The sequence below is a fragment of the Aptenodytes patagonicus genome, chromosome 21 (assembly GCF_965638725.1).
Source record: "Aptenodytes patagonicus chromosome 21, bAptPat1.pri.cur, whole genome shotgun sequence".
In the NCBI taxonomy this organism is placed as follows: Eukaryota; Metazoa; Chordata; class Aves; order Sphenisciformes; family Spheniscidae; genus Aptenodytes; species Aptenodytes patagonicus.
The window spans coordinates 3,085,892-3,097,925 of NC_134969.1; the positions used below are offsets into that span (position 1 = coordinate 3,085,892).

The following is a 12,034-nucleotide window of genomic DNA, read 5'->3' on the forward strand; positions in this document are numbered from 1 at the left end:
TTTGCACTTCTGCAGACCCTGCCGGGGAAGGTGGCACAGAAAACTGGGCACCAAGAGGCCCACAGCACGCCTTCCTCCCCTCAACTCTGCTGCAGCTGCCCCCCACGGCCATTTATGCGGCTGGGGACCCGGTTGTGCCTAAACCGCCCTGAAACATGTCCCAGCTCCATGTCATGGCACTGCTGAACACACATGTCCAGGTGCCAACATGCGTGTGCCCCATGGGGACCAGGACACGTGTCCCCAGGAGCCCCAGCCTTGCCTGCCTGGGCAAGGTGAGCTGTATGTGCTTAGGGCGGCAGCGTGGGCATCACAGGGACGTGGGGACGCGGGATGGAGCCACTCTGTTATGAAACATCCCTGCATCCCTGCGGCACTAAGTCAAGATTTAGCGAGCGAGTGGCTCCTGATCCAGATGAGATTGGGCATCACAAAGGGCTTTGTATTCCAGGAAGCCTATTAGAGATTTAAATTATACAAATGGGCTTTTTACCAAAGATCCTCATTATCTGGGCATTTGGTCTTAATCCTCGGCTATTCCTGCAGCCCCTGCCCCGCACCACTACTGCGGCTCTGCTTACCTTCACCATGTCCTCCGCGGGGCCGTGCACGGCGTGGGGACGGGGACAAGCTCTGGGGCCAGTGCAGGCCAATGGGGAGGAGTCTGCAGGGTACTGGGAGACCCTGGCTGGGTTTGCTGATACAGCCAGGGGTTGAGCCCCTCTTGCTTTGCCCTCTCCCCTCCCAGCTCGTCCCAGTACCCCGCCAGGCTGCGGGGACGGTCGTGGAGATGGTGCCTGTTTGTCTGCTGGGCACTGACTCTCCTTAGGGCACGGTCTCGGGGCACCCACAGCCGCCGCGGCCGTGCCTGGGCTCCTCCACACGTGAGGATTCTCCTGCTGGCATGTGGGGCCGGTGAGGCCGGGGCAGCCGATGCCGGAGCCCGAATCACCAAAACCCCTGAATGTCCCACCGTGGTGTGCCGAGCCCTGGGCACCCCGAGCATCGCTGAGCCCTGGGCACCCTGAGCATTGCCAAACCCCGCCGGCCTGGGGACAGCAGCCAGAGCCACACCAAAGCTGATACCAACACATGCTGCCCTGTGTGCACTTGTGTGTGCAGAGCTGTGCACCCTCCCCCCCCCCCCCGAACACGGCTGCCCTGCGCGTGTGTGTGTGCCAGGGCACAGGGACAGGCTCGGGGGGGGGTCCCCCGGGCAGGGCACTGGGTCTCACCTGCAGCCCCATCCCACCCTCCCCTGCTGCGGTGAAGCCTCAGGGGCTTCATGGCTGCTATGACAACGCAGGAAATTCCCGCAGAAATCCCCTCGAGGAGGAGGAGAAGGAGAAGAAAGAGGAGAAGGCAGTGGAGGAGGAAGAGGAGGGGGAATCTCCCAGCCAGGGCATCATCAACACCCCATGTCTCTCCCCGCCGGCAGTGGGGAAGACGTTGCAGCGGCGCCCGCAGCCATTTCAGCATCCTCCTGGCAGCACTTCTGCCAGGGGCTTGGCTCGGCCGCAAGGCTGGGGCCAGTGGGAGCCAGCCCTGAGCCAGCCCTGCTCCCTGCCCCAGCTGTTTTGGGGCTCTGGCACCCCCAGGGCACAGTTCTGCTCCCCCCCTCACACAGCTGAACCCCCTGGCACCGCCGCAAGAAACAAGGGGCAATGGAGGGGGCTGTGAGCCGAAAAAAACCAAGGCTTTGGGGTGGAGGGGATGAGGAGCCAGAGAGGATGGGCTGGCGGTCATTTGCCCCCAACCCCAGGGACTCTGTAAATCACTTAGTGTTTGATGGCAGAGTACGGCCCTGCCCGCGCCCCCTGCGCCCCGTATTATCCTCTCTCTTCCTCCCGCAATCCATGCCAGCAAAGGGGATTAGGTGGGTTTAGGGCCGGGTTTGAGTCAAAAATGGGATGCTTTCAAATCGGCCTGCGTCAATTGTGCCCCCTGTCACTCGTGCAGAGGGGGATTAAAATAGATGTGAAGATTATCGGTGGGGAAATGGCACCCCCACCTTCGAGGGGCCCCGGCCCTTCTGCCCAGCATCGCCGCCAGCACCGCTGCGTGTGGGGGCATCGCCCAGTGCACGGGCTGCCCAGCTCCGGCCCCCCAAGATGCCTTCAGCCCCAAGGGCACAAATCTCTCCCTTTTCCTTGCCTTTCTGCTCACACTAAGGCCCCAGTTCCAGTCCCCATCCCATACCCCTCTCCAAGTATCTTTCCTACATGGGATGGGGGGGGGACACTGCCGCAGCAGCTCTCATCGCCAATTCCCTTGTTTCCAGCCCAATCCCATTCCCAAAACGCCCCTTGGGCTCGATGCCAGTCCTGTGTGAGACCCCTGCCGGGACCCCACGGAGGGTTCCCGGCCCCATGGAGCCGCCAGCCCCTTGACCAGGCTGGGGCGCGGACACGGCTGCTGCGATGTGGAGGGTGAGAAGGAATTGATGGGGAGACGGCAGCGCCCAAGAGGAGGCTTAGCACCAAAAGGTGCAGGTGAAGGGCAGGAAGGAGCCTGTGCGGGTCTCTGGTCCTCCAGAGCCCTCCAGCAACAGGCAGGGGAACGGTATCGCCACGAGACTATTAAAAAAGGGGAAAAACCACAATGAGAGACCAGTATTGCCTTTATTATTAATAACTGCTTGTTCCTGCGGTCCAGCGAGGTCCCCGTGGTCCTCGCAGGCCAGCACCACGGGCTGGGCTGCGTCCCCTCGCTGGCTCAGCAGCGGTTCAGGCAAGCGCTGCCCGTCGGTGTTTCAAAACGTGCCCGTGGATTTCGGCCACTTTATCAGGGCCGGTCCCCGTCTCCTGCCCTGCTTCAGATTGGCGTTTTAGGCCTGGAGCTGCCAGGTCTCCCTCGACGGGCACCTGCAGCCTCTCAGCCTCACTGATCTCAGTGCCCAGAAGATTTTGGGGTGAATTAGCCCCATCCTGGGTCTCTCAAGTGGTCCTTCCCCCCAGCTCCCCGTTCCACAGCAGCCGCCCCAGTCCCTTCCCCGTTCCCCCCCAGACCGGCAATGGGGCTGTGGGTTTAATCACTTTATGCATGTTTATTTGTGTAATTCGGAAGAGAGTGCCTCTTCCTCCCATCTGCCCCTGCCATCTGCTCTCCGTGGCGTTGCTGAACGATCCCGGGCTTTGCAAATGGATGGAGCTGGTGCAGGGACGCAGGAAAACCTCCTGGGAATGGCACCTCCTTATAGCGAGCATCTGTCTCCACCGGAGCCTTTTCCTGGTGCTTCGAGCGGCTGCTGAAAGCTGCTTTGCTCCAGCCCCTGGAACAAGTGAGGATGCTGTGATGCTACGCCGCATCGGCCCCCGGCTGCATGCTGGAGACACTCAACCCAAAATGCCCCCTTCCAGCCCCAAAACGCCTGGCTTGGCACCTTCTTGGGCCAGCGGGAAGGCGATGGCTAAGCCTGTGCCCGGGAGCTGGGGATGGCCGAGGCACGCGTGGGGGATCCCCACAGCCCCTGGCTCTCTCTGTCCCTCTGGGGACCACCCTGTCCCGTGTCCCGTGGCAGTGGCTCTTTCCGAGGGGCTGGGATGGGGACAGGCAGGTGTGATGGCAGGGGTGGCACATGGAGAGAGTGGTCCCCGGTTCGGTGCATGCACAGGGATGTGCGCGCGTGTGTTTACACACCCTTGTGCTTCCCCATCCCACCCACCTCATGGCAGCCTGCGGCAGGACGGCGTCCCACACAAGGGACAAGTGACACCTGTAACAGAGCCCTTGAAGACCCGACCAGGGGCACGTCGTGTCCGCCCGGGTCTGCAGGCAGCCTGAGACCCCGGCTCCTGGACGGAGATGGCCGCGGCCACCTCACCTGTCTGGTGTGCCAACGCAGCGACGCTGGCGTGCTCCCAGTGCTCCCAGTGCCCCCAGTGCTCCCGGTGCCCCAAGAACTCCCAGTGCCCCCAGTGCTCCCGATGCCCCAAGAACTCCCAGTGCTCCCAGTGCCCCCAGTGCTCCCGGTGCCCCAAGAACTCCCAGTGCCCCCAGTGCTCCCAGTGCCCCAAGAACTCCCAGTGCTCCCAGTGCCCCCAGTGCTCCCGATGCCCCAAGAACTCCCAGTGCTCCCAGTGCCCCCAGTGCTCCCGGTGCCCCAAGAACTCCCAGTGCTCCCATTGCCCCCAGTGCTCCCGGTGCCCCAAGAACTCCCAGTGCCCCCAGTGCTCCCGGTGCCCCAAGAACTCCCAGTGCTCCCAGTGCCCCCAGTGCTCCCGGTGCCCCAAGAACTCCCAGTGCTCCCATTGCCCCCAGTGCTCCCGATGCCCCAAGAACTCCCAGTGCTCCCAGTGCCCCCAGTGCTCCCAGTGCCCCAAGAACTCCCAGCGCTCCTGATGCCCCAAGTGCTCCCAGTGCTCCCAGTGCTCCTGGTGCCCCAAGACCTCCCAGTGCTCCCAGAGCCACCCCAGCCCTTGCCAGTGCAATAGGGGTCTCCCCCCCTCGCCCCAGACTCCGGCTGTGGGGGGACCAGGGGCTGCACACCGAGTCCCACGGCAGGGAGCTGCGTGGGGCAGTGTCCCGGGGTGGGGGTGGTGGTGGTGTGTGTGGGTCCCCGGGGCGGGTGGGGGATCCCGGGGGGGGGGGGGGGAGCTGCTGCCGGTGCACCCGGTGCCTCACCCGGAGCCGGTGCCCCCCGGTGCCTGTGCCCCCCCGCAGCCCGGCGCTGCGGCGGGCACTACCGGCGGGCGCTCCCGGGCTGCGTTGGCGCACGGCGGCGGCGGCGGCAGCTCGTCCCCGGGCAGGTAGGAGGCGGCGGGGACGGGAGGACCCGGGGGGGGAGACGGGGGGGTACTGGGGGACCGGGGAGACCAGGGCACCGGCACGGACCCAGCCCCCGGGCACGTCCCTCCCCGCCGGCGGCTGCAGAGCCCCCCCCCCCCCCCCCGCCCCGCCGCATCTTGCCGGGGGTGCCCTGTGCCCCCCTCCCTTCCCGCCACATCTTGCCGGGGGTGCCTGGTAACCCACCCCCCCGGGAGGACTTTTCCTTGGGTGTGTCCCCGGCAACCCCCCCTCTCTCCGGGGGTGCCCTTTTTGGGGGGAATCCCCTGTAGCCCCCCCGCCCCGGGGAGCATCTTCCCTGGGGGTGCCCAACCACCCTTCCGGAGGTGCCCGCTTTGGGGGGATCCTTGCAAACCCCTCTCAGGGCTCTGAGCCCCCCCGCGGGCTCCCCTCCCAGCGGCGGGAGCTGCCCCAGGCAGTGGGGAGGGGGCACAGCCTCCCGGGCAGCGGGGCTGGGGGTCGTGCCAGCCCAGGGGACCCCAGCTGGGGACCCCTGAGTGGGGTGGGGACACGCAGATCCTCCCTCAGGCTGCTGGAACGGGGATGGAGCCATGGTGGGGGGTGATGAAGAGACACTGTGGGGTCCCAGCCCCCTGTAACTGGGGGGTCCAGCCCTACTGGGCTGCTCCTCTTGGGGAGGATCCTGTGCCCTGTGATCCCAAAGGACGGGGGGTTTGGGGGTGCTGGGGCCCCTCCCTACTTTGGGAAAGGCAGCAGGTGGCCCAGACACTGAAGCCCCCCATGCACCCATGAAGCCCCCCGAGCCCATCCTCTCCCCACACAGGGGTCACAACACAGCCTGGGGTGGGGGCAGCGGGTCAAGGTCCCCCCAAAGCCTCCGGCATGGGGACCTGGGGTGGGTGGCCAGATGCTGGGCACCCACCCTGACCTCCTCCTGGCCCCTCTGCGCTCCTTGGGGGTGACCCCGGCGGGATGGGGTGCGCTGGGTCCCCCAGGGTGGTGGGCACCCTGAAGCGAGGATGGGGCCCCAAGCAAAGACCTGCGGCCCCCCGGCCCTCCCCGGGGCTCCGGTGCCAGCCAGAGGCATCAAATATTAACAGAGGCAGCGGAGGAGCTGAAAATAACCCTCCCTCCAAGGGTGCTGACCCAGATCCTGCCAGCCCCAAAGCTGGGCTGGACCCAGAGCCCCAGCCAGCGCACTGCTGGGGCTGAATCCGGCCCCTTCCCTTCTTCTAGACTGCTCTGCTCTCCTGATACCAGCTATATCGCCTATATATTATGCAAATGAGCTATAAGGGCTTATTACGCAAACGCGAGGGGGCTGGTGCTGCCTGGGGCTGGGTGGTGCCCAGGGCTGGCCCTGATGGCTCAGAGAGGACAGCGGGGATGGAGGGGGCTGCATCGGCGTCCGCGTCCACCCGGGTGTCTGGGGGCTGCCAGGGAGTGTTGCCCCATCCCTCTCCCCTCCTGTAGCGCAGAGGGACCCCCCGAGCCCAGCCAGGCGCCTGCCCCACTGCAGCGCTCGTGCCCCAGGACAGCCGGCGTGTCCCAGCGGCATGGGAAAGCAGAACAGCAAACTGCGCCCCGAGATGCTCCAGGACCTCCGGGAAAACACCGAGTTCTCCGACCTGGAGCTGCAGGGCTGGTACAAGGGTTTCCTGAAGGACTGTCCCTCGGGCATCCTCAATGTGGAGGAGTTCAAGAAGATTTATGCCAACTTCTTCCCCTACGGCGACGCCTCCAAGTTCGCCGAGCACGTCTTCCGCACCTTCGACACCAACGGCGACGGCACCATTGACTTTCGAGAGTTCATCATTGCCCTGAGCGTCACCTCCCGCGGGAAGCTGGAGCAGAAGCTCATGTGGGCCTTCAGCATGTATGACCTGGACGGCAACGGCTACATCAGCCGGGAGGAGATGCTGGAGATCGTGCAGGTATGGGGCTCCCTCTCCCTGCCGCGGTTCCTAGCGTGTGGTCCTGCGTGTTCACCCTGGCGTGACAGTGGCCGTCCCCTCCCGGGATGCGGGTGGGCCGGAGACATGCACCCTGCGTTACCCCCAGCACAGGGCTTGACAGTGCCTGGGATGGAGCCTATTGCTGTCTGCAGAGAGCCGCTCGCTGAGCTCTGCGGCTGCAGGGATCGGTCTGCCCTGGGGCATCCCCTGGTCCTTCCCTGTCCTGGGGACAACCGTTTGTCACCCCGTCCTAGGGCTCTTCCCGTTGGCTCCACTCACTGGGCTCCTGGGGAGGGCTGGGTGCACGGCAGCCATCCCCGAGCACCCTGGGGCAGAGGGACGTGTTGTCGGCAAACTGACAGGAGATGCTCTCCTTGCCCAAACCGCAACCCGGTGGCATCGGCATCAGAAGGTGACTCGCGAGGCCACTGCGGTGACATCTCAGTGGGCATCTCCTCCCTGCAGGAGCAGCTCCAACTGCCTCCTGCAGCCGGGTTGTTTCCTTGGGGCTGCTGCTTGCATCCACCCCGGCTGCGCTGGGAGCTAAAGCTCCCCATAGCCTGATCACATGGGGAGGTTTTTAAATGCCAGCCCCGTTCCCAGCGCAGCGAAGCCCGGAGCGCTGTCCCCTGTCTTGGGTGGGCGATGGCAGGCGCCCACCTTTGCACCCACCCTCATCCCCATCTCCCACTCCCAGGCCATCTACAAAATGGTCTCCTCCGTGATGAACATGCCCGAAGATGAATCGACTCCGGAGAAAAGAACGGAAAAAATCTTCCGACAGATGGATACTAATAACGACGGTAAATGAGAGGAGATGGAGGGGATTAAGGGAAAGGTCTCATGGCTAAATCCGGGGGTCTTAGAAGGAGCCGCACGCGTGCTGATTAAATGGCTTGTGTCCGCCTGGGTGGCCGGGGGGAGCCCCGGCAGCCGGAGGGGCTTGGCATGCTCCCGCAGCCCGGGGAGTGGACCCCAGGGGTGCTCATCCCGTGCGGGTGGGTGTCTGCGGCGCTGGGAGATCTCCGGTCCTGTGTGTGCACCTGGGACGGGGTGGTGGCCTCCGGGCTGAGCCATGTCGTCCCCCCCCGCAGGCAAGCTCTCGCTGGAGGAATTCATCAAAGGTGCCAAGAGCGACCCGTCCATCGTGCGCCTGCTGCAGTGTGACCCCAGCGGCACCGCGCAGCTCTGAGCCCCACGGACCTCCACAGCCCCCCATGGCCCCCACAGCCCCCCACGGCCCCGCGCCACCCCCCGACCCTGCAGCTGGCCACTGCCACTGTCCCCTGCCCAGGCCCTGTGGTCCCCACCACCGTGCCCCCACGGCCCCCCATGGGGAGAGAGCTGGAGCCCAGCTGAGGCTGGGGCAAGGGGGAGCCCAGGGGGATGGTCCCCAATGCCAGGGGGGCTCCTGTCCTGGCTCAAGTGGGGGAAGGAGGATGGAGGCAGGGTCTGCTTTGAGTGAGGACGGTCCCCTCCAGCACCGGGGACAACCCAGCCTGGAGGGAAAGGCTGGCAGCAAAGCCACCGCTGCATCTCTGGCAGGCGCAGTGACACGGTCCAGGGGACAAAGACCCGGTGGCTCGGGGGCCCCCCAGCACCCCCCACGCATGCACACACTGCCATGGCCATGGGGCTGGGCCAGCCAGCCCACAGCCGGCGCACGGGTGGGGGCCGCAGGGAGGGGACGCGCTTCTGGTCTCTCAATACCTGCAGAATAAAGTTTGTGCCCGTGCAGTCAGTGGTGGGAAAGGGGCCATCGATGCTGAGAGGAAAGTCCCTCCCCGCAGGGTCTGGATCCAGCCCAGTCACCTCCCTCGCTGCAGTCCCAGGCGGCCGGAGGCCACAGGGACGGGCTTGTGTGTCTCAGCTGGTGGCATCCAAGGGACGTGTCTGCCCGATAGTCGGGCTGGGCGGCAGCCGGGTCCCATTGCGGGGCTGTGCGGGCGCTGGGATGGGGCAGGACTGGCCGGGGCACATCCACGGGGTCGGCACTCGGGCCCCACTCAGAGCTGGGCGGTTTCCACACTGTCCAGCCTCAGCAAGCCCAGGCACTGCCCAGGGTCGGGGCTCTCCACGGCGGCTGCCTGCAAGGAGACCTGCAAGCCAGAGAGGATGGTGAGAACGAGACCAGGGCGATGAGAGCTTTGGGTCGGCAAGTCCTACCCCCGTTTCGGAGCCCCCGAGCCCAGCCAGGTCCATCCCAGCCCTGCACGGGAGCGGGTCGGTGCTGAGCCTGGGGACCAGGAGTCACCTCCCTCCGGTGCGCCCTGCGGCAGCAGCAGCCAATGTGGAGGAGGTCGATGGTGAGCAGGAGGCAGCGGATGCTGAAGACGATCTCCATCGAGTCGAGCAGGAGGGAGATGGCCCAGAGGGTCAGCGTGGAGCTCTGCGGGGACACGGGGTGTCAGGTCCCCACCTGCATCCCCCCATGCCCAGTGCAGGCATCCCCAGCCCCAGCCCACAGCGCACTGGGGACTCACATAGACACGGGTGGGATCGAAGGGGCACTCGCGGGAGACCGGGGCGAGGGCGACGTTGGCAAAGGTGCAGGGGGCCAGCAGCACCCGGCCCTGACTGCCCAGCGTCAGCCCGATGGAGACGGCCAGCCCCAGCAGGCAGGACAGGCAGCCCAGGCTGCTGCTGGCGCTCAGGGTGAAAACCGCCCATTTCTGCAGGAGGGGAGAGAAGAGGCAGCGCAGCGAGCCAGGGCCGTGCACGGCCGCCTGTCCAGGTTCCCTCCCCAGGGACGGTCCCCGAGCAAGGGGACGTGGCGGCCGTGTGCGCTCCATGGGATGGCTACAGCCCGACGGGTATTGGGCGAGGGGCTGCGGGGCCGGGGGTGCTTACGAGGGCGGCGGGGGCAAGGTAGCGGGACAGCATGAGGGCAGCTATTCCACAGGAGATGGTCTGCGAGGAAGTGCGGGGAGGTCAGCGACGCATGGCGCCCACCTGCCCCAGGGACATCGGTCCCCTTTCCCTGTCGACATTGTCCCTGAAAGCTCATCTGGCCAATTCAGCACAGCGGGGGGGGCAGAGCTTCATTTCCCCCAGCCTCCACCCCGTGACAAGTCCCTGTGCATTTAAACCCCCCAGTTTTATGCTAGAAAGGCCTATTTAGAGCAGGGAGGGGGAGATGGAGCAGTGTCCATCCTGTATCCTCCTGCATCCCACCTTCTACCCACCCTGCATCCATACCACATCCATCCCGCATCCACTCCAAGTCCCCCCATACCCCCCTGCACCCCACGGTACCAGCAGCGCGGAGATGACGGAGGCGGCATTGGCGATGGCATACTGCAGGGAGATGGCATCCCGGGGGTCAACCACGAAGCGGAGGACGGTGCCATGGACGAGGGCGCCGGTGATGAAGTTGAGGTGCCCGATGATGAGGAGGATGAGGCCCGTTTTCATGAGGACCCTTTGGTGGCTGCCGGGATTGAGGTGGCCTGAGACGGAGGGGAGAGGAGGGCTGGGCAAGGAGGCTGGACGGTGTGGGGTGGCCAGCACCAAGCCATCCCTCCTGCCCTTGCGCCGCGCTCAGCACAGGCAGGGGGCATTTGGGGACAGCCCCAGAGGATGTGCCCCAAGCTGGCGGGGGGATGAGGCAGGAGGCGACGTGGTGGCGGCCGCTGGCAGCCCAGGTATGCAAACCACCACTCCAGCCAGCTCTCCTGGGACTGGGGCGGCGGCGCGGGGCTAGCGGCCGTGGGGACAGGCATCCCTGATGGGGCTGGGGCTGCTCGGAGCGATGAGGAAGCTCTGGAGAGAGCAGCTGCCCGTAAACCACAGCTCCAGCGCTGGCTCTCGGCACCTGGCGCTTTGAGGAGTGACCGCAGCAGCCAGGCTGTTCCTCTGTCGGGACCCACCCCGGGGCCGCTGTCCTCGCGCACCCGCCGTCACCCAGGTGTCCAGCCCAGCTCCGTCCCTGACCCTGTCCAAGCCCCTCGGCTCCCCTCCCTCCGTGCCTCAGTTTCCCTGCAGTGCTGGAGTCACAGGCAGGGCTGGGGCACCCTCCCATTGCGATCACCACGCCAGACCCGGACTCACCCACTTGACACATCTTCACCGGGCCAGGATCAGGCCATCAGAGGCCCTCGATGCCCCTGGGACCTGCCCTGCCCTCAGCCCCCGGGTTGGCAGCCGGATCCATCAGGGTCCCCAGGTGGCCGGGCAGGATCAGGGCTGGGACCGGGACCAGGCCACTGGAGCCACTCGCCTGCTGCACCCCGCTGCTACTCCAATTCCTGTCAGACCAGCTCCCTGGGACAAACAAAGGGATAACTCCACCTTCGCCTGCCTCCACCCGAGGCGAAGCACAGCCCTATCCCCACCCCTGCGCTCCCCTTGCTGCCGAGCCGGCGGCTGCGCCATACGCCATGCCGATACGCAATGCCACGCTGCCTCGTCCCTTTCCCCATCCATCCCCGGCACACTCGGGTGGGTCCACCCTAAAGCGATGGCAGCAGGTCCGAGGTCACGGGCTGAGGGTCTGGGAAGGGGCAGCCCCTCGGGGTGGGATGCTGCCAGACCGCGGGGCAGAGATGAGCACCATCGGGTACCGGGGATCAACCTGCAGAGAGAGGGAAAAGCAGAGGGGTCAGGATGGGTGCCAGCTTCCCGGAGGTGACTCAGAGGAGCCAGTTTGGTGGCAATTGCCATAATGAAACTTCCAGGGAAGTTACTGATAGCAAGAGACTGAGCGAGAGGGGCTGGGGACAACGGCTTGGCAAGGCGGCTGCAGGAAGAGCAACCCAGCTCTGCTCACACCAGGGGTGCTTTGGGGAGCCCTCCCTCCCTCACAGGAGATCCTTGCTAAGCGATGCTCTCTGCAAAGCTCTTTGCGGACGTGAGGCACCAACAATTTAATTACAGGGACAGGAATGCAGCCCTGGCTCCTGGGACTGGTCTGGGGAAGGGCTTGGTCCAGGCAGAGGCTCAAAGACGCTTGTCCCTAATATGCCGCCTGAGCCACGAGCCCAGCCCTCAGCCTCCTCAGATCCCTTACACCCAGCGGCGCTGGGAATTTGGCTCAGCACAGCGTTAGTCCCCATCCTTCCCCTCTTTTAACCTGTACACAGCCCTGCTGCACAGGGAAGGGGGAGAAGAGAGACCTCTCCCTGCTACAGCTTCAGGACAAAGCCGGTCCGGCCACTGCAGCCGTGCGTGGCACAGGCACCGTCCCCACTGCCGCTGCAGGCAGAACGAGGCTGTCACACCACACTTTCTAGCGGCAGAAGAGGAGATGCCCCCATTTTCCCCATGCCTTGGGCTAGGGCAGTGTTTACAAACGCTTGAGCAAAGGGCAAAGGCAGCCGGAGGATTTCACCGTA

General features: G+C 65.4%; 2 protein-coding genes across 8 annotated transcripts; one reads left to right on the plus strand and one right to left on the minus strand.

Moving 5' to 3' along the window:
• Positions 1–3,035: 3,035 nt before the first annotated feature.
• TMEM54 (transmembrane protein 54) lies at positions 3,036–10,916 on the minus strand. Of its 6 annotated transcripts, none has more exons than XR_012996931.1 (6): positions 10,752–10,916; positions 9,957–10,150; positions 9,552–9,611; positions 9,185–9,373; positions 8,412–9,090; positions 3,036–3,271 (listed from the first exon to the last, which is right to left on the minus strand). XR_012996931.1 is itself a non-coding variant. In XM_076357376.1 (6 exons), the coding sequence occupies exons 1-6, from the start codon at positions 10,762–10,764 to the stop codon at positions 8,708–8,710; spliced, it is 684 nt and encodes a 227-aa protein (XP_076213491.1). In that variant the 5' UTR covers positions 10,765–10,916; the 3' UTR covers positions 7,978–8,707. The 6 variants fall into 6 exon arrangements, 5 of the variants coding, with proteins under 5 accessions (XP_076213491.1, XP_076213489.1, XP_076213488.1 ...); XM_076357376.1 differs by lacking the exon at positions 3,036–3,271 and having other exon boundaries at positions 7,978–8,800; positions 8,956–9,090; XM_076357374.1 differs by lacking the exon at positions 3,036–3,271 and having other exon boundaries at positions 7,978–9,090; positions 9,957–10,131.
• HPCA (hippocalcin) lies at positions 4,712–7,913 on the plus strand. 2 transcript variants are annotated; one of them, XM_076357378.1, is made up of 4 exons: positions 4,712–4,748; positions 6,220–6,680; positions 7,399–7,504; positions 7,796–7,913. In XM_076357378.1, exons 2-4 carry the CDS (start codon positions 6,303–6,305, stop codon positions 7,891–7,893), a joined length of 582 nt encoding a protein of 193 aa, XP_076213493.1. In that variant the 5' UTR covers positions 4,712–4,748; positions 6,220–6,302; the 3' UTR covers positions 7,894–7,913. The 2 variants fall into 2 exon arrangements, with proteins under 2 accessions (XP_076213493.1, XP_076213495.1); XM_076357380.1 differs by having other exon boundaries at positions 4,728–4,748; positions 6,225–6,680.
• Positions 10,917–12,034: the final 1,118 nt, after the last annotated feature.